We start from the raw sequence: 20,395 nt of genomic DNA on the forward strand, positions 1-20,395 counted from the left end.
CACCCTGCTCTCCTCCATTTACTCCAGGAACCCATCAATCCAGCTTTTCCTAAGCCTGCAAAATAAAAGCCTTACTTGCGGCAGCAGTATACATTTTCCATGGAGTTAACTGTGTACCAGTCTATCACTGGTGAGCAATACACAAAAACTTGATCATCTCAAGCTCATATCTTACATCTGACAGTGCCTTCCTTTCTCATGGCATCTTGTTCACAGTAGGCATCCCACGACTGTAACTACTCTTCTTCAAAGGGGCTTCATTAGTGAAGGGCTTAGGCTTTGAGCTGCCACTGGACTCTAAGCTACACTGGGCTTCTCTGGTGGGGTCTTTGACTCTAGCCTCCATCTCCCATGATGTGAGTACAGTACCAGTTGTGCCCACCACAAAGATGACCAAAAAGATATTCCTATGGGTAAAAATAACTTCTAGTTACACTAATGACTAGGCATTGAGGATTGTAGGTTGCTTTGGACATTCTCTGTATGAAGATAGTGTAAGGGTAAAGCATGATTCATGACTCAAATAACATATGTCGTTATCTAGTTGCCAATACACTAGCCTTTTCTCTTACAAAAGAAGTGTTTACGACTTAAAGTATCACAAGGAGAGATGAATCCCCAACATTGTTCTTAGGCAGCAAAAAGAGGGAAATAAAACAGGGATCTGCAGGGACCAGCCATTCATCTGATGTGAAGAGTATGCAAGAACAGAAGGCCAGAAACAGATGGAGCTTACTATATGGTGCCTTGCTATAATATACTTCTACAGCCCTTAACCTACTGGTGAGCTATGTGCACTGTGCAAGTCTGCACAGCACTATTGGTAAAATTATTCATTCTAGTTTTTGATAATTTTTGCATTGATATAATTTCACCTGGCGAAAAGACACACATGTGCCAATGCAAGATAACTTTGGCAAAACTTATCAATCATACTCTCCTTATAGTAAACTTCCAGTGTGGCTAATTTGCTTTTTTGGATACTCCACAGTATATGCCCCTTTATTTGAACATTGGCTCCTTGGTGCTGATACTGCTCTTTTCTTTTTCTATAGGCTGGAGGAGAAGCTATTCTGGAACTGAATCTGCTCAGAATGGGATTGAACATATTTCTGTGTGTAGATGAACTGCACCTCTCACCCTTTCCACAATGCTTCCTGCCCTGGTGGTGCAGATCTCTCTAGACGGTCGATTGTATTGAACATATTTCTGTCATGTGGATTTTGTTTGTTTCTTTGTTTATATGCCATTTGTTGTGTTTTTGCTGGGGATGCAAACTGGAGAAGGTTGGGCCTGGAAACGACTTTTCTGCAGATGTTGGTGTGGGTCATATGGACAAAACAGGACTTTCCAAACCGGTCTTTCGTTTGCTTTGATGGAACGTTGACAAAGGACAGCGGGATGGACTCTATAGGCTAGAGAGTAAATGGGGTGGGTTTGTAGGATTTTTGGTTATTTTTTGCTTTGTTTCGTGAACTGCTTACGATATGTTGATAATTTAATGCAAAGACATTTTAGAAATACAAAAAAATCCTATATTTGAACATTTCATTTTATTTGGTGACATCCTGGAGTTGTAAAACAAAGTATGGAGTTTTGCGGTGGTTTTTGGGAAAAGTTGGCTTCTTGTCCAGTATGGCAGTTGTCATCTGTAAAATTTTATTTGAGGTGACTGTGGGGTTTTTTTGGCCACAATTTGCAGATCAGGTGAAAAATGGCCTGCATAATGACTTGTAGAAAATGCAGTCTGTACCTATGTACCTATTGGATTTAAGTTTAATTCAATTATTTTGCAAACAGTACAGCCAAGCAGCTTGCATAATCATCCCATAATTTTCAGATAATCTGGTAAACTTCACTGAACCCCCCCACACACACACAAACACATTCTATAACAAAAAGATAATGAAACGGACATATAACACAGTCAGAACAATATCTACCCGTTGGTTCTTTCTGGGTAACTAGATAGGCATATGCAAGATGGCTCATTAGCATAATCCCACAAACGGCCCCAGAATGGATAGTTTAAGGCACAGTTCAGTTGCATTCACACTAAAACCCCTTGTAGCTCTATCTTGCTCAAAGTACCTCTCCTTGGATATAAGGCAACTGCTCTCACATAGAGGTAGACGCAAAAGACCTTGCACAGGGGCCACACAGTAATAGTTCTTCCAGTGCTTACACTAGGATACTCTGATGGGTGACTCACTGAAAAACAAAAACATCTCTGCACTGCAGACACTCTCCAAAAAAAGGTGGTCACCTCCTGGGAATCTTGCAGCTTGGCTGACAATGGCTCTGTATAATTATGTGGTGTTGGAGCTCCAAAACTCCTAGATGAGATGGACAGTCTCAGCATGATGCACTTAAGGGTAGGCTTTTAGTTGCACCTTGCTTTATTTGGAAACCAAAAAAAGATCCAATGTTTCTGAACTTAGTTAACATAAAAGACTTTTTGGCAGAGAGCCCAGAACTTAGATACTTTTGTAACAATTTCAGGTAAGCAAAGATACAATTGTAAATATTTAAGATAAGCAAGTCGCTTGGACTTTTTGTCCCTCTTTCCATTTTTCAAATGTTGGGAGGTATGCGACTGATAAAGAAAAAGACTCAAACTGAAATGTAGCAAATATCACACTATTACAACATAATAAGTGTAACCTGAAATGGCTATAAAAGGTTTAATGTCACACCTTCTAGTGTTTTCCCAGCCACTGTGCCACAACATATATTATTTATGTACACACACAAATGCAAATCAGTATTTTGTCGAACCAAAATCACTAACATGCAACGTTTCACACAAAATACCAACTATTTTATTAAATTGACACGGTTGGTTTCAAAAAAACAAATAATTACAAACTTTAAACTATAAAAACTATTCTAGAAGAAACATTAAAAAAAACAGGAAAATGGCAGTGAAATGACAAATGTGCCCTACAATGCCTTTGTGTATAAAATATACTGAATGTGCAAACAAGTTCATCTAATACTGCGTTCAACATATAAATATATATATATATTTATTTATGCATATAGAGTGTAAAGGCACCTTAACGGATGTAAATCTGAAGCTAACCAGTGGTTTTGTTTTTTTTAAAATGAAACAAAAATATACTATATACTTTATTCTATTTCAGTTTCAGCATATTTCCCTTCCATACTCTTCATAACTATGACTTATCACTGTTCAGCTGAGACCAGTGGGCTCATTTACTTATGCCCAGGACAGAAGTGCAAGATCACCAAGAAGCACAACCTTGGCCCCTTTAGTTCTCATTTACAAATTACTTGCAATAATTGGAATAAACAATTCCAATTACTGTTCTATTACCATTATTAAGAAAAAATCAGATTTTTGACCAAGCACTGTCATGCCTTAAGGATAAAATTCTCTGTGTTCCAATATACTAGGTTTCTGTATGTAACTGACAACATTTGTACTTGATATTGACACAATTCTAACACTTAAATTTCATTCACATCATTTCCAGTAGGGAGTATCACAAAAAAATTCTGTTGCTGTGATTCTTAGTCTTGTTCTTCTGTGCTCACACTCTGCCGGCTGCCTTTAAATTCTATGAAAATAAAAGTATTTCGTTACAAAACTGCAGTCATAGTGTCCAGTGTTTTTTCCACATATATAAATAATCAAATGATGGGAAGCGAATATCAAAATAAAAAGTATTCGTTTAAAAATGTGCTTGAGTTGGATTTTTTTTTTTATTTGTCTGTTTTTTCTGCTACTATAATCCTTAGTTATTATATGAATTTATTGCTTGTATATCATGCTATAAATGGACCTTGGTCCCTGTGGGGGGGAGCGGAAGATATGATGGTGGAGTTTTGCTGGTCCCTCAAGGAATAAAGCTTGCTGGAAGATGGGTGATGTTTGGGAAACATAGGCCTTTTTAGCTGTATAAGATTTTTTAATATTGGGCCCCGTTATTTTTGATTTGCAGGGCTCACACAATGGAGCTAATAATGTAGGCTTAATAGTATGGGCCACATGATTTCTTATGACAGCCTTGTCCAAGACATAGGGGCACATTTACTAAGCTCAAGTGAAGGATTCGAAGAAAAAAAAAACGTGTTTTTTTTGGGTACTTCGACTACGACTTCGAATCGAACGATTCGAACTAAAAATCGTTCCACCATTCGATAGTCGAAGTACTGTCTCTTTAAAAAAAACTTTGACTAACTACTTCGCCACTTAAAACCTTATGGGGACCTTATGGGGACCTTCCCCATAAGCTTTCTTAGTAATTTCTGATTGAAGGAAAATCCTTAGATCAATGGATTAAAATCCTTCAAATCGGTCGATTCCAAGTTTTTAATCGTTCGATCAAACAATTTTTCGTTCGATCGAAGTATTTGCGGTAAATCCTTCGATATTCGAAGTCGAAGGATTTTACTTCGATGGTCGAATATCGAGGGTTAATTAACCCTCGATATTCTACCCTAAGTAAATGTGCCCCTTTGTGTTGATAACAGATTGGTTCTGCTTCCAATAAGGATTACTTATATCTTAGTTGGGATCAAGTACAAGCTAATGTTATTTCTATTACAGAGAAGAAAATCATTTTTAAGAATCGGATTTATCTGATTAAAATGGAGTCTATGGGAGATGACCTTCCTGTAATGCAGAATAACGGATCCCATACCTGTATATCTATTTATAAGAAAGAAACTAGGGAAAGTTGTGCTCACCACTATTTTTTAAAACCATTAGGCGGGGGTGCAATGAGGGTGTGACCACAAAATACATATAGTCAAATACAAGAGTCCTCTGCACTCAACCCATTATCAATATATTTAAGACAGCGACATTTTGTGCATACTGCTACTGAAAAATGCCTTACCCTTTAAACAAAACAGGGATTGTTTGTCCATATATTACAATATATTTAAGCTGGCCAACTACGTCAAAGTCATCCCATATCTGGCCAGTCCTACGCTTAATTTTATCTGATTCATTAAGAATTCTATTGCTTCATTATACATTTTACAAAGGGACTTGGTTTTACCTGCAACTTACTTGCTGCTTTCAAAGTAAACCTCCCAAACTTGGCTGCCCTTTTATTAGACACCAGTGGGATCACCTGACTATAGCTGGGAAGGGTGGGAGCTACAACATGGAGCTGGTCACTGCTCCTGTATAAACTATAACAAACAAGGGAAAGTTGTGCTCACCACTATTTTTTAAAACCATTAGGCGGGGGTGCAATGAGGGTGTGACCACAAAATACATATAGTCAAATACAAGAGTCCTCTGCACTCAACCCATTATCAATATATTTAAGACAGCGACATTTTGTGCATACTGCTACTAAAAAATGCCTTACCCTTTAAACAAAACAGGGATTGTTTGTCCATATATTGCAATATATTTAAGCTGGCCAACTACGTAGAAAGCACATCTGAAGAAGCATAAAGCATTTTAATTAGCATAAGTTGGGGGCAGATTTTGGGGGAAAAACTTTGATTTGAATTCGATCGAATGCGATATTATTTTGATTCGTACGATTCAATTTCGCCCGAATACGGACCTATTCGATAGAAAACTGACCTATTCAGCCAAAAAGGAACTTCTTAATTTGAGTTGGTCTTTTTGAATTCGAATTTTTAAGTTTTTCAAATTTGAAATTTGACCCTTGATAAATATGTGAGGGACAGGAGGGAAGGCAGCAAAGCACTAACCTTACCACCAGCCCTAAGGCACAGCATGGCTCCTGGCATTGCACTTTTCTTCTCATTCTGATTTGGTGTAAGATGCAGAGCAGAACTTTCCCCAGTGCACAATTGATCTCTAAATGATCACTAAGGTGCACTCTCTAAAAGTGATAACTCATATGTTAGAATTTTTACTTGGGTACTTCAGCTTTACTTTGCTTTCTGATAGAACATGGAAATGAAAAGCCTTTGCACTGTGGAGTCTGTGAGTATACCATGCAGTCTGCTTCATATCTTATTTAAATAGACAATGGTATAAATCTTGCGCAAAAATACAATATACTCCGGATGCGCAAAATACAAAGGGATTCCACCCCAAAATAATATTAAAACAATCAACTTGATATGCGCTTCCGTTTAAAAATAAATACACCAACTTTTAGTGTCCCCAAAATGTCCCAAAGATTCCCTGTATTCCACCGGGGTCCGGAGCCGGAGAAAATATCCCAAAGATCGCTTCCACAGCTGGCGATCGCTCCTGAGCTTTAAAACAGAAAAAAGACAAAGACCGCACCAATGTGAAATATTCTCAAAGCCGGTATCAGGGCCCTGCTTGGTTACTTACAGGATTTCCCGGACACGGCTCACACACAGGAACAGATCTGCAGTGCGGTGAGGCTCAGCTTGTCTTCCTAAGCGATGTCGCTAATGCTTTCACAATCCCACGATATGCTGCGCTCGCTGCCCTTGCGATTCCGCTCCTAGACGTTCAAGTTGCCTCGTATTCCACAGTCTCAGCGTCCTCCTATCCACTTCCCAGGTCAGTCAGGGTCAGGTACTCACGGGTCGGTAAGAGGGTAGGGGGTGCCTTGTGACTTAAGAATACTCTGCCTAGGCAGAGTATTCTTAAGTCACAAGGCACCCCCTACCCTCTTAGTGGATAGGAGGACGCTGAGACTGTGGAATACGAGGCAACTTGAACGTCCAGGAGCGGAATCGCAAGGGCAGGGAGCGCAGCATATCGTGGGATTGTGAAAGCATTAGCGACATCGCTTAGGAAGACAAGCTGAGCCTCACCGCACTGCAGATCTGTTCCTGTGTGTGAGCCGTGTCTGGGAAATCCTGTAAGTAGTAACCAAGCAGGGCCCTGATACCGGCTTTGAGAATATTTCACATTGGTGCGGTCTTTGTCTTTTCTCTGTTTTAAAGCTCAGGAGCGATCGCCAGCTGTGGAAGCGATCTTTGGGATATTTTCTCTGGCTCCAGACCCCGGTGGAATACAGGGAATCTTTGGGACATTTTGGGGACACTAAAAGTTGGTGTATTTATTTTTAAACGGAAGCGCATATCAAGTTGATTGTTTTAATATCTTATTTAAAGGTTGAACTGATTTACTTAGGAGATAATGTGTTATACAAATAAGGTACATCTTGATGAAATTATTATAATCAAGACCAGAATTTAATATCCTTATCATTTACAGTAGGGGGCACATTATACCTTATAATACATGAGTGATACTCAGAGTTCCCTGTATAACTCAGCCTGCAGCCTTGTGCCTTTATATGGTCACAGAACAACCCCTCAGTGACTTCTAATATCCTTATCATTTACAGTAGGGGGTACATTATCCCTTATAATACATGAGTGATACTCAGAGTTCCCTGTATAACTCAGCCTGCAGCCTTGTGCCTTTATATGGTCACAGAACAACCCCTCAGTGACTTCTAATATCCTTATCATTTACAGTAGGGGGTACATTATCCCTTATAATACATGAATAATACTCAGAGTTCCCTGTATAACTCAGCCTGCAGCCTTGTGCCTTTATATGGTCACATAACCCCCTCAGTGACTTCTAATATCCTTATCATTTACAGTAGGGGGTACATTATCCCTTATAATACATGAATAATACTCAGAGTTCCCTGTATAACTCAGCCTGCAGCCTTGTGTCTTTATATGGTCACAGAACAACCCCTCAGTGACTTCTAATATCCTTATCATTTACAGTAGGGGGTACATTATCCCTTATAATACATGAGTGATACTCAGAGTTCCCTGTTTAACTCAGCCTGCAGCCTTGTGCCTTTATATGGTCATAGAACAACCCCTCAGTGACTTCTAATATCCTTATCATTTACAGTAGGGGGTACATTATCCCTTATAATACATGAGTGATACAGGTTTAGGATCCCTTATCCAGAAACCCGATATCCAGAAAGCTCCGAATGACGGAATGGCTGTCTCCCATAGACTCCATTTTATCCAAATAACCCACATTTTTGATTTCCTTTTTCTGTGTAATAATAAAGCAGTAGCTTGTACGGGATCCCAACTTAATCCCTTAATCCTTATTGGAAGCAAAACCAGCCTATTGGGGTGAAGACCCAAATTACGGAAAGATCTGTTATCCGGAAAACCCCAGGTCCCGAGCATTTTGGATAACAGGTCCATTACCTGTACTTGTATTACTTGTATTATTTTTACTAGCTTTATAACTTAATGTAAAGGGGAGAAACCTTATAAATATTTTAAAGACAAAATAAAATAATACCTTTCCTTTTTCTTTGTATAAAAAATCCCAGGCCAAAAGCAAGGAAGAGAGCGGCGGCAACAGCAACAGCAATTACAATATAAGTAATATTTGAGTCCTTGGTCTTTCTTTCTACAAAATGAATAGAGAAAAGCAGATCATTAGTGAAACACATGTAATTTGGCAGTACTGGCATATCCAAAAAACACAAGTTGCATGTGATTAAAACCCTATGTATAACTATAATTCTATACATATTTTACATCAGTCTTCCTTCCCCATCCTTCTCATAAGGTTATGCCCTGGCTACAATCCCCTTGTTGCCCCCTGCGCTATATTGTATGTATGAAAAAAAAGAGGGTTGTGGGAGCACAGCGAGGCTAAGTAAAATGATATTTAAATACAATGGAAGTGCTACTGATCTGGCCAAATGAACTATAAACATAGAGATAAAGAAGGGGGATTGATCAATGCACATTCCCTGGTCCCCTGTCTCATAAGTAATTCAGTATCTATGTTAGTGCATGTATATAGACATAAACAGGGGTTTTTAGTTACAAAGTTATCATCATAAAATTCGTAAGCCGCCATACCACGTCAAGGTAAACCCCATATGGCGGTCCCTAACCATTTACCTCCGGTCATAGGGACAAATTCGCTAGCGACCACTTTGCCCACTTCGCAACACTTCGCCAGGCGTAAATTCGCAAGGACAACGCTAATTCCCTAAAATGCAAAGTTGCGTCCAGGGCGGCGAACGTTGCCGAAGTTGCGCAAGCATTAATTCGGCAAGCAGAGTGAAGTTTCGCTATCCTTGGCTAGTTTGCATACAGAGGGAAGTTAAAGTTGAATGGACGTATATGTTGCAGCAAATACATTACACTACACAAGCTCAGGGAACCTTAATAAATAAAATAGAGTTGTTATATTGCCCTACACATGAGCCCAGTGTACAGTTTATGTGCCATATTAGGAAATGTAGGGGGGGAACCTGGCTACCGGTCTTTTGTCCTGAAAAAAGGACGACACCAGCATTTTTTGGGACTTAGAAAATTTTTCAACAAAAAATTGAGGAAGTCCTATCCACTCCATTGCACTTCGCCTGGTCTGAGCTGGTGAAGGCAAGTCTGTCGAATGAGGTACCGTTCAGTAAAATCCACATCTTAGTGAATTTGCGGAGTTACGTCCGTTCGCCAGAATGAAAATTTGCCTGGCGTTAGAGTGCAAAGAAATGCGTATATCTCCTTCGCTAGCAAAGTGATGCCTGCGCCCATTAGGGAATCGGCGAAGTAATGAAATGACGACACGCTGCCAGTGTTAGTCACTTCGCCCTTTAGTAAATGTGCCCCATAGTATTCAAATGCTGGCACCTCCCTGCATGGTAGCATTTCTTGGAATAAGTGTCTCCTGACATGGGCATTGGTTTCAATCCTCCCCCGCCATTAGCTTTTAAAAGAAAGATTGCCTAGACCACAGCATTGGTTCTACTGGCTTAATCCTCCCCCACTTGTGGCTTTTCAGAGAGAGAGACTGCCTAAACCAACACCTATTTTTAAAGACGTGGGACCACCATTTAAAGAGACGGGTGTGGGGCTGCTACAACCACATGGAAGCTTGACCTGCAGCAGCATAACTGCTAGACTTCCGGCAGAATGACTGCTTCAATACAAAATGCAATAAAAGGAGGGTTGTGAGAGCACAACAAGGCTAAGTAAAACTATATTTAAATACAATACAATACTGATCTGGCCAAATTAACTGTTTCTGTATATTTACATGCACTAGCATAGATACTGGATTACTTATGAGACAGGGGACCAGGGAATGTTCAATTCCCCTTCTTTTCCTCTATATTGTATGTATCCCTGCAGGTTGGTTTCCTCCCATACTCTGTGCATATAGTCTATAGAGCAGGGGGTCCCAACCTTTTGAACCCGTAAGTAGGGTTGCCACCTTTTCTGGAAAAAAATACCGGCCTTCCTATATATTTATCTTATTTCCCTATTATACAACCAAAACTTGCCTCCAAGCCTAGAATTCAAAAATAAGCTCCTGCTTTGAGGCCACTGGGAGCAACATCCAAGGGGTTGGAGAGCAACTGGTTGGGGATCACTGATGTAGAGCATTCAAGAGTTATAAAGACACCCACCAAAAGGAATCATGTGGATCGTCTCCAAACTGCTGTGATCCACATGGCAGGAGTAAGTTGCGCCCTCCTCTGGTGTTACCTCCACACTGACTCTGATCTGATAGGTGCCATCAGGGTTTGGCAGGATCTTTGCTGATTCCTCGGAGTAAATCTCATCTCTCTCATTCTTTATCCACTTCACTTCCACATCTCGGGGGTAGAACCCATACACCCAGCAGCGCAGTTTGATGCCACTCTCTGACTCTGAACTGGAAATTTTTACATGGGGCACTGATAGGAAATACAAAAGTTTACAACTAAGTATTTTTTATTCTTTTGGATTTGCTAGCCAAGCTTTGGTAGATTAAACATGAATATTTAGAAATGTAGAATGCTATTCCCAACTCATGACCATGAGGGTCATAGTATTGTTGTTCTTCCAGCATACAATAACAACAGAAGTATCAAAATGAACTAACAAGAGTATCTAGATAATTCTAAAGCACAGCCTGGAAAACATCAATCATCTGAGCCTACGAGAGAGAGAGTGTGTGTGTGTGATATTGTTGGGTAATTGACAGAACTGAATACAAATATTTATGTATTTATGTGACCTTAATCACACTGGACAACTGAAAGTATAAGTAAACCTTTAAAACAAGTGAATGTAAAATTTTACATTATACATTCAGTATTTCCTTTTTTTTCATTCCAAGATATTAAGGGATACATGTACTGTTAATATGAATGAATTTTGTTCCAACAGCGCCACCTGCTGGTCAGTTTCCCACCAGTCGGACCACTAAGTAGTCAAAAGAAAGAGGCTGCTCTGATGTTCTTCTGCCTAGGAAAAAAAAATAGAAACCTTTCTCAAATCTTTCCTAAGCAGAAGAACATCAGAGCAGCCTCTTTCTTTCTCCTGACAACTTCCTTGACTACTTGGTGGTCAGACTGGTGGGAAACTGACCAGCAGGTGGTGCTGTTGCAATAAAATTCAGTTATATTAACAGTGCATATATACTTTAATATCTTATAATAAAAAATAAATAATGAATGTAAATTGCAAAAGTGTTTAGAATAGCACTCTCTTCAATTTTACATTCACTTATTTTAAAGATGTACTTATCCTTGAAATAAAATATTTTTGCTTATGGATGATCCTGTACTGTTCCAAGGGTTAAATATATACATATGAGGGTGTGTATTCAGTTCTTAGATTTCATAAAATGAAAATCAGATGTAACTTGTCTTGGACTCCTGCTGTGTATGTCCTGCTAAAGTTTAACTTTCAGATACAGGTTCCTACCCCTTTAAAGTGTGTTGGCATAGTAGAAATATTATTTATAATCTCACCTTTTTTAGTCAAGAATGATTTCATAAATGATATATACACTTTCATGTGCTGAGTGCACTCATTTTCCATGAATAGTTTATCGCTCTTTGCATGGGAGAAATGTTTAGTCCATAATTGCGTCAGTAGCACAGCCTCTTGAGTTGCAGGTGCATACGCCACTCTCTCTTTATCGAATACTATGAGCTCTTTGCCATCTAATGCCACCTCTTCATCAAATCCGACAGTGCCATCTTCATGCAGCTCACAGACCATCTTCCTCTGGTACACATGATTGTTTCTGTTATCTGTAACAAGAAGAGTTAGCGCTACATAGAAATTCTGATATATCTATATATATTTATACATAGTTACCATATCACCCCTTAAGGACCTCTTCTCCAGCATGAAGAACCCAAACGTGGCCAGTCTTTCCTCATAGCTAAGATTTTCCATACCTTTTACCAACTTAGTTGCCCTTCTCTGTACCCTCTCTAATACAATAATGTCCTTTTTGAGTGATGGAGACCAAAACTGTACGGCATATTCTAGATGGAGCCTTACCAGTGCTCTATACAGTGGAAGAATGACCCCCTCCTCCTGTGAATTTATGCACCTTTTAATACAGCTCAAGACCTTATTTGCCCTTGATGCTGCTGACTGGCATTGCTTGCTACAGCCAAAGTTTATTTTCTACAAGGACTCCAAGCTCCTTTTCCATAATGGATTAGCCTAGTGCAGTCCCATTAAGTGTATGAGGATATTTTTACATCCCAGGTGCATGACTTTACATTTATCAACATTGAATCTCGTTTGCCACTTAGCTGCCCAGATTGCCAGTTTGTCAAGATCCTGTTGCAAGCGCCACATCCTGGATGGAATTAATTGGATAATTTTGTGTCATCTGCAAACACTGATACATTACTTACAATACCCTCCCCTAAGTCATTTTTAATAAACAAGTTAAATAAAAGTAGACCCAATACTGAGCTCTGAGGGACCCCACTAAGAACTTTACTCCAAGTAGAGAATGTACCATTAACAACCAACCCTTGTACCCGATCCTGTAGCCAGTTTCCTATCCATGTGCAAATGACTCCATTAAGCCCAACAGACCTTAGTTTATAAAGCAGTCATTTGTGGGGCACGGTATCAAATGCAAAATCCAAATAGATCACATCTACTGCCCCCCCCCACTGTCCAGAATCTTACTTACCTCATTATAAGAAGCAAACAAATTTGTCTGACATGACCTATCCTTCATAAAGCCATGCTGATTGCTGCTCATAATGCCGTTCACTGGGACAAAATGTTGAATGTGATCCCTTTACAAGCCTTCAAATAATTTGAGTACATGAATGTCAAACTTACAGGCCTATAATTGCCAGGCTGAGATTGTAAACCATATGTAGTAATACGTCCAATCAACTGGACTTTCTGCGTTTTTCTTCAAGACGTTTCACTAGTCATCCGACTGGCTTTCTCAATTCAGAATGATTTGTAAAAAGATCTTTCTGGAATAAATACCCTGGAATGTTGCTCCAATCAGCATAATCTGTTAATCATAATCAGCAAGTATCTCATGAAGTTAAGGTGTTGATGGTATTAGCATGATTCGAGTTAATCGGAGCATCAACAACATGTATGAAGCCCTAAGAAAGGACCCAACCAACAGCTACAAGAAAAAGGTCATAGACCTCTTAAAACAGCTGCATGAAGACAAAGCTATTGATCAGGCCATGTATCATTGCCTCTACGCTGGAGAAAACCCTTTGTGTATTTATGGACTCTCTAAGATACACAAGGAAGGGGACCCGCTCAGACCAATTGTCAGCAGCATTAACTCTGTGACTTACAATGTGGCAAAATACCTAGCCAACATCCTAGCCCCTTTGGTTATAAATACAGAGCATCACACCCATTACTCCCAAGGTTTTACAACAAAATCCAAGGGTTGATACTGGGCACAGAAAAAACCATGGTATCCTATGATGTTACTTCTCTTTTTATGTGCATTGCCATCGCAGAGGCAGGTCAAACAGTGAGAAAACGGTTCCTATAAAGACAACACCCTTGACAACAGAGCAAAGCTTACCCAGAGCATGTATGTTCCTTACTGGGCCTTTGCCTAGGTACCACCTATTTCAAGTACAAGAATACGTTCTACTGGCAGAAGCATGGATGTTTCGCCCATTGTGGCAAACCTGTACAAAGAGAAAGTTTAAAGAAAATCCCTGGATAGCTTCAAAGGAATCGCTCCCAATCATTGGTTCTGATATGTGTATGACACCTGTGTTAAAATACATGCAAGAGGTACATACTGAACACATCAACACAGTGGACCACAACATAAGGTTTACATGAGAAGATGTGCAAGATAACGCACTGACTTATTTGGACTGATTGGTATAAGTCAGAGAGGGTGGAAAGCTGGAAATAGAGGTCTACAGGAAACCAACTCACACAAACCAGTACCTGCTGTTTGACTCCCACCATCCACTAGATCACAAACTGTGGGTCATTAAAACTCTACATCACAGAGCAGACAAGATCCCCACCAGCACAGAGGCTAAGTTGAAAAAGATGGAACATCTCAGAAAGGCCCTTAACACACGTGGGTATCCAGATTGGGCCTTTGGGAAAACCGGTAGAAAGAGAAGCAATAACACCAAGACTACCGGTGAAGGTGGAAAACAAGACAGGAGAAAGAACTTGGTCCTACCATATGTACCTGGGGTGTCTGAAAAACTATTTTTAATAAACACTGCATCCATGTCTGCTTTAAACCCAGCAACACACTGAGGCAACAACTGGTTCACCCAAAAGACCCAACCCCAAAGCACAAGAAGAGTAACATTGTGCGTGCAGTGCATTGAGGACTGTTCAGTTACAGTTACACCAGCAACACAGAAGAGTCAGCTCCCCTGGTCAGGACTCTGTGTACCTACATCCAAAAGAAAAAGGACACACGTTTGAAGACCAGATTATAGACCGAGAGAGCGACTGGTTCAAAAATGGTAGAAGAAGGCATATATGTAAAAACAGAAAAACCAAGTTTTAATAGAGGCTGGTGAAACGTCTTCAAGAAAAACACATCAAGTCCAGTTTGACTTATTTCTACAGATATAACATAACCTGGATGAATGAGAACAACAAGTAAACTGTAAACCCTTTTTAAATATAGGAATGACATCAGCTTTCCTCCAATCCATAGGTACCATACCAGCTGAAAGTGAGACGGAGAAAATCAGAAATAGAGGCCAATCTAAAACTGAGCTAAGCTCTCCTAGAACCCGGGGATGTATTCCATCTGGCCCTGGTGCCTTGTTCACATTCATTTTTATTGAAGCTTTATGAACCATATCCTGAGTCAGCCACTGATTAGATTGAGCTGAGCCATTAGTGCAGCTATGAAGTGAGCCTGGGAACTCAGACTCCTCTATTGTATACACTGAAGAAAAGAACCGATTTAGCACATTTGCCTTTTCTGTATCTGTTACCACTATACTGGTACCACTATTTAAAGGGGCAACACGCTCAATGCACATCTTTTTTATATTAATATGCTTTTTGGGTTAGTCTTGGCCTCTGCCACAATGCGCTTATCATTTCCTGTCTTTTCCTTCCGGATTGCTGTTTTACAACATTTATTATAGTGTTTATATTCATTAAATGCAGCTTCTGTCCTAAAAGACTTGTAGCTTTTAAATGCATTTCTCTTTATTCCTATTAAATTCTTTACCTCTATATTAAGCCACATAGGGTGGTTCTTACTGCTTCTACATTTACAGTACTTCTTAAGGGAATAAATTGAGAACAGTAACAATGTAATATTATTTAAAGTGCCAACCGTTCTGTGATTTTAGCAGAAAACATAATCCCCTGTTATTATTACTTTCCCCAATCTAGCAGCCTTTGCTATTTGCATCAGGAGCTTAGCCTCCTCCTTACATTAGGGGGTCTATAGCACACTCCTGACAACGTCCTTGACTACTTGGTGGTCAGAAACTGACCAGCAGCTGGCATTGTTGTAACAAAATTCATTCATATTAACAGTACATTTATCCTTTAATATGAAAAAATAATAATTGTAAATTACAGAAGTGCTTAAAATAGCACCCTCGTCAATTTTACAATCACTTATTTTAAAGGTTTACCTATGCTTTAAAGGTAAAGGCACATGGTGAGAATTATAGTGCTTTGTCACCCCATTGATTTACTCTAAGAGACTCGGTGCGCCCCTGCATTGTTTAGAAATATGCAGTTTTTACTAGAAAGGACAAGGTGCAATCGTTTTGAATGGGAGTGTTGTAGATATAGCATTTTGTTCCCCTGCATTTAATATTGATCGCTTGTATCCACTCCTGGATGTAGCTCCACTAAGAGTCACAGCTTCAGCCTGACTGCAGCTGCATGGAGTGAATATTGGCTTAAAAATGCCTGCTTTCGAGTCTTTTGGCCTGATCTCAGCTCCATGTTGCTGCACACAGGTCAATGCTGTGCCTGTCAGTGGAAGTACATGCAAGAGTGGACCAAAATGTAGATGGACAAAAGCTGAATATATGCCCTGTGTGTCTTTAGCCTTAGAATGATAGATCCCTGGGGGTGAATAAAACACTACAAATCTGCCCATGTGCCATGGTCAGACTGGGCCGGTGGGACACTGGGGGAAAAACTCGGTGGGCCCCCCAGACCTGCTCCCTGTGGCCTCCTGAACCTTTGTGCTCCCAGGTATTTGCTGGTATGCGCTGGCAGGTACGCACTAGCACGGAGGGGATTTCAGTTGGAGCAGGAGGCCCGTGGAGGTGGTGGAGGGGATGTTGGGTGTCCGATGAAGTCGCCCTTATGTATCCCGACACTAGGGTTGCCACCTTTTCTAGAAAAAAATACCGGGCTTCCTATATAATTTATCTTTTTTCCTTATTAATAACATTGGGATCAACCATTATTTTTACTGGCCAGGCCTGTAAAATACCGGCCAGGTGGCAACCCTACCCGATACCCCAGTCCAACACTGCCATTTGCTATCACTCTAACAGCCAGCAAGTAATGCAGTGCATGTAAGCATGACAATATATAGCTGGTATGATAAAAACACAAATTTAAATTTCTGTTTAGTTTTTTTATGCGATGTTATTCTCACCATAAGTCTTGTTTAAACGATCCACAATAAAGTCCATCAGCACTTTTTGCGTAATTTCAGTATATTGTGCATTTTTGGTCTGAATATCAAAGTGTTTAGATAATACCATCAGAGACTGAAACAAAGGCTCACATCGGCGTGTGTCACTGGTGTACCTTCCGTACTGCACATCATCCACATACGCAGTGATTGAGTATTGCGGCAGACCAGATTGAGAGGTAGATAACATAGTTACATAATATTGTAGCATGTGACTGCCTATAAAAAGCAAAAACAGAGGAAACAATAACTGGATCAGTGATAAGAACAGCTGGGAAATACATTTTCTTATAGTAAGTCCTGATTGGGGTCCCAGGATAGTAGAACATTTCCAGCACAACCCAATAGGCCCAGCCAACAATAATTGCCAGCAACTCTTTCTTATTCATATCATACACATATATAACAGCTATAACATTTTGCACCTATATTTACAATTTTTGGGTTTGCCCTGAGTGTCAGGTTTTCTGGTGGACACTATAAAGGCCAAACCAACACTAGAGCACAGAGTGGAAGGACACCAAGATAGTTGCACAAACTAAATTTGTCTTTATCTGTGTAAAATGGAGTCTATGGGAGTCAGCGTTTCCGTAATTCAGAGCTTTCTGGATAAGGGGTTTCTGGATAATGGATCCCATATCCATACAGTATATAGATCTGATTATTTACCTTCTGCCCACCAACTGTATCAAATCAATCTTGCAATATTGTAGTTTGGATTACCAAATGAGCAAAGAGTTATATAGGTCAATCTCACTGTCTACTCCCCCAGTAAAAAATCAGATAATAATAGGGGTATAATTGGACACATTGGCACAGGACCACAACTACAGGCCAAGAGGATATATAGCATATCTGGGCTAGGCTGGTTGTCAATTTGCCCTTATATATGGGCCAATAAGCTACCGACTCTGTTGTGAGGGGGACGGGGCAGGTCAGAGTGAATTGTGGCATTAGGGTTAGTACCACTGAATATGATATAAGTGAAATAGTACATGTATTAAAAACAGAGGCAGTTTGGTTTAAAGGGGAACTAATGTCTAAAATAGAATAAGGCTAGAAATACTGTATTTTGTATACTAAAAATAAACAAGAACTTACTGCACCACAAGCCTAATAAAACAAATGATTTATGCTTTCAAAGTTGGCCACAGGGGGTCACCATCTTGTAACTTTATTATACATCTCTGAAACACCAAGACTGTGCACATGCTCAGTGTGGTCTGGGCTGCTTAGGGATTGTCATAAATTATCAAAACAGCACAAGTGAAATATCTGCCAGAAGCCGATACAGCAAGACTGAGTAATAATCAGAATATACAGACTGCACTGGGTCCTGTGTTGTCATGTAATCTAATGTGGATTTTATAGTTTTTGTATTGTTTAATACAAACTTTCTCCAACTCTACAGAACCAGCGGCTGCAGCAAAATAATCCTCCAAATAGAATCCCAGTTTATCTGTTTAAATCTGGCTCCATGATCTTTGTCCTGCAGCTGGAGTTGGAAACAGTAAAGGGGATGTAAAGGCAAAAATAAAATACTAATCTCTCTGACTGCTCTACAGGGAAACAAACAAAGCTGCTTGAGTTCTGCATGGCTGGGAAGTAAGGCGGGGGCTCCCCCTGCTGTTCATATGTATGGTTGTTTCCCTGCAGAGCAGCTAAGGAGCGCAGCTGTAAGAGTAAGTAAAATTTCACTGCATACAGTCAGGTTTCTTATAAAAATGGTACACATTTTTAACACATGTATATTGGAGATATATTTCGTTTTCATTAAAGTAAAAATGGAATTTTATTTTTTTGCCTTTACTTTGCCTTTAAGTATCACTAAATCGTAAATTCCATTACTATGTAACAATTACAGTTCTGTTAATTACATTTGCTTTATGTATCTGACTGTCAGATACCCCAAACAGTAGCAAGTGGCAATACAAAGGGAAATCGGACTCACCAGAATACACGGCAGGGAAACACAGAAGGAACACTAGAGAGATATAAGAAGCCATTCTGTCTCTGTTCTTCCCGTGTAGCATAAAGCTCTGAAAAATGACCTGTTCTGTTGCAAGAGCTTCAGTACAGACTGAAAAAGGAAACGATTTTGTCCAATGATTAAATACAACACTACATACATCACTGTTACTAGGTAGAGAAGGCAACTGACAGGATAGCTATGAACTTAGTTGAATAGGTTGTGCTGAGGATTGTTGAAATCTGAAACGGAGACAGAAATTGTTATGAAAATATCTACTTAAACTAAAGGCGAAAATACCAGTTCATAGAGGATTAACTTTTCTTTGTGTGTCTATAAATGTACACTCTCAGTTCTTGTTTTGGATTTGACTTCCCTTAAAAGGGAAAATAAAAATTTAATACAAGTTTCCCTTCATTGAAATAAATAAATATACTCAATTAAAAGTTCTCTGCCGTTTCTAAAATCATCAAGTAATTAAATTCAGTTCTGCCGCTCAAGGCTGGTGTAAATTGCATTAGCTTCTATGTAACTATGTGGTGCCATGACTTCCATTGTGGAATAGATTATTTATCATTTATTATACAGGCAACATAAGTAATTTTTTTAAAAGCGCTGTAAAAATGGAACACATTAATCCACACTCCGTCTGCTAAGTATATTGTATGTAATTCCTAATGCTTACTGGAAGGCACAAACTTTCTGTACCAGCCCAAGGCAACCACAGCCCTTTAGCAGCAGTGTCGGACTGGGGCCCACCAGAGAATCTGATCTGAAGGACCCCTCTATTTACTCACAGAGTCTATAAGGGAAAATAAAGAAAATGCATAGCAAACTGTGATACAGGCAAGAGAACACGGAGCTTCAAACTGAAACACTATGCACAAAAAAAGCCATGTCATCATGCTTAAAAACATGCCAAAAAACAAGGAATCGTAGCATGCATTTTGCTTCATACCAACAAATGACAAGCCATAACAAATATTATCTTTCTTTCCCTGATAACGTCAAGGTATAATCTGCCTGCCTGTCATTAAATAACTTTTTTTACACCAACGAGTCTTACTTACACCGAGAAACTCACTATATCCTTTGTATTATGTCTGTCCAAGAAATCATCCAAGTCCCTCTTATAGTCATTAACTGAATCAGCATCACATCATCAACAGACCTCACTGTCCATAGCACTGCTGCAGGTGAAAATTCTGATGGGTCAGTTTAGTATTTAGTGAGGAAAATACTAACTTGCCGATCAGAATAAGTGACTAAATAACAAGAACCTTGCATCTGCATGGTATGCCTGGTTATGTTAATGTTTGTTTGCATAGATTTACTATAGATTTATCAAGTTGCCACCTTTCTTTAACATTCAATACTATGGTGCAGAAACTGATGTAAATGTGATAGAGACCTTAGATTCTATGCTGATTGGGCCGGTACTGGTGGGAATGGGATAAGGACCTTAGATTGTAAGCTCACTGGGACAGGAACTGATGGGAATGTGATAGGGACCTTAGATTGTAAGCTTACTGGGGCAGGGACTGATGGGAATAATGTATAGGCTCCGTCAA

The 20,395-nt window shown here is 39.6% G+C and overlaps 1 protein-coding gene across 1 annotated transcript; it reads right to left on the bottom strand.

The window, feature by feature from the left end:
* Positions 1 to 2,799: 2,799 nt before the first annotated feature.
* mr1-like.L (major histocompatibility complex, class I-related -like L homeolog) lies at positions 2,800 to 18,871 on the bottom strand (the record flags this gene model as incomplete). The annotated part of the gene is given in 7 exon segments (NM_001096998.1): positions 2,800 to 3,023; positions 3,024 to 3,584; positions 8,237 to 8,347; positions 10,365 to 10,634; positions 11,697 to 11,981; positions 16,817 to 17,074; positions 18,807 to 18,871. Coding segments are annotated over 6 exon segments (1,026 nt in total).
* Positions 18,872 to 20,395: the final 1,524 nt, after the last annotated feature.

The sequence above is a fragment of the Xenopus laevis genome, chromosome 8L (assembly GCF_017654675.1).
Source record: "Xenopus laevis strain J_2021 chromosome 8L, Xenopus_laevis_v10.1, whole genome shotgun sequence".
Taxonomy (NCBI): Eukaryota; Metazoa; Chordata; class Amphibia; order Anura; family Pipidae; genus Xenopus; species Xenopus laevis.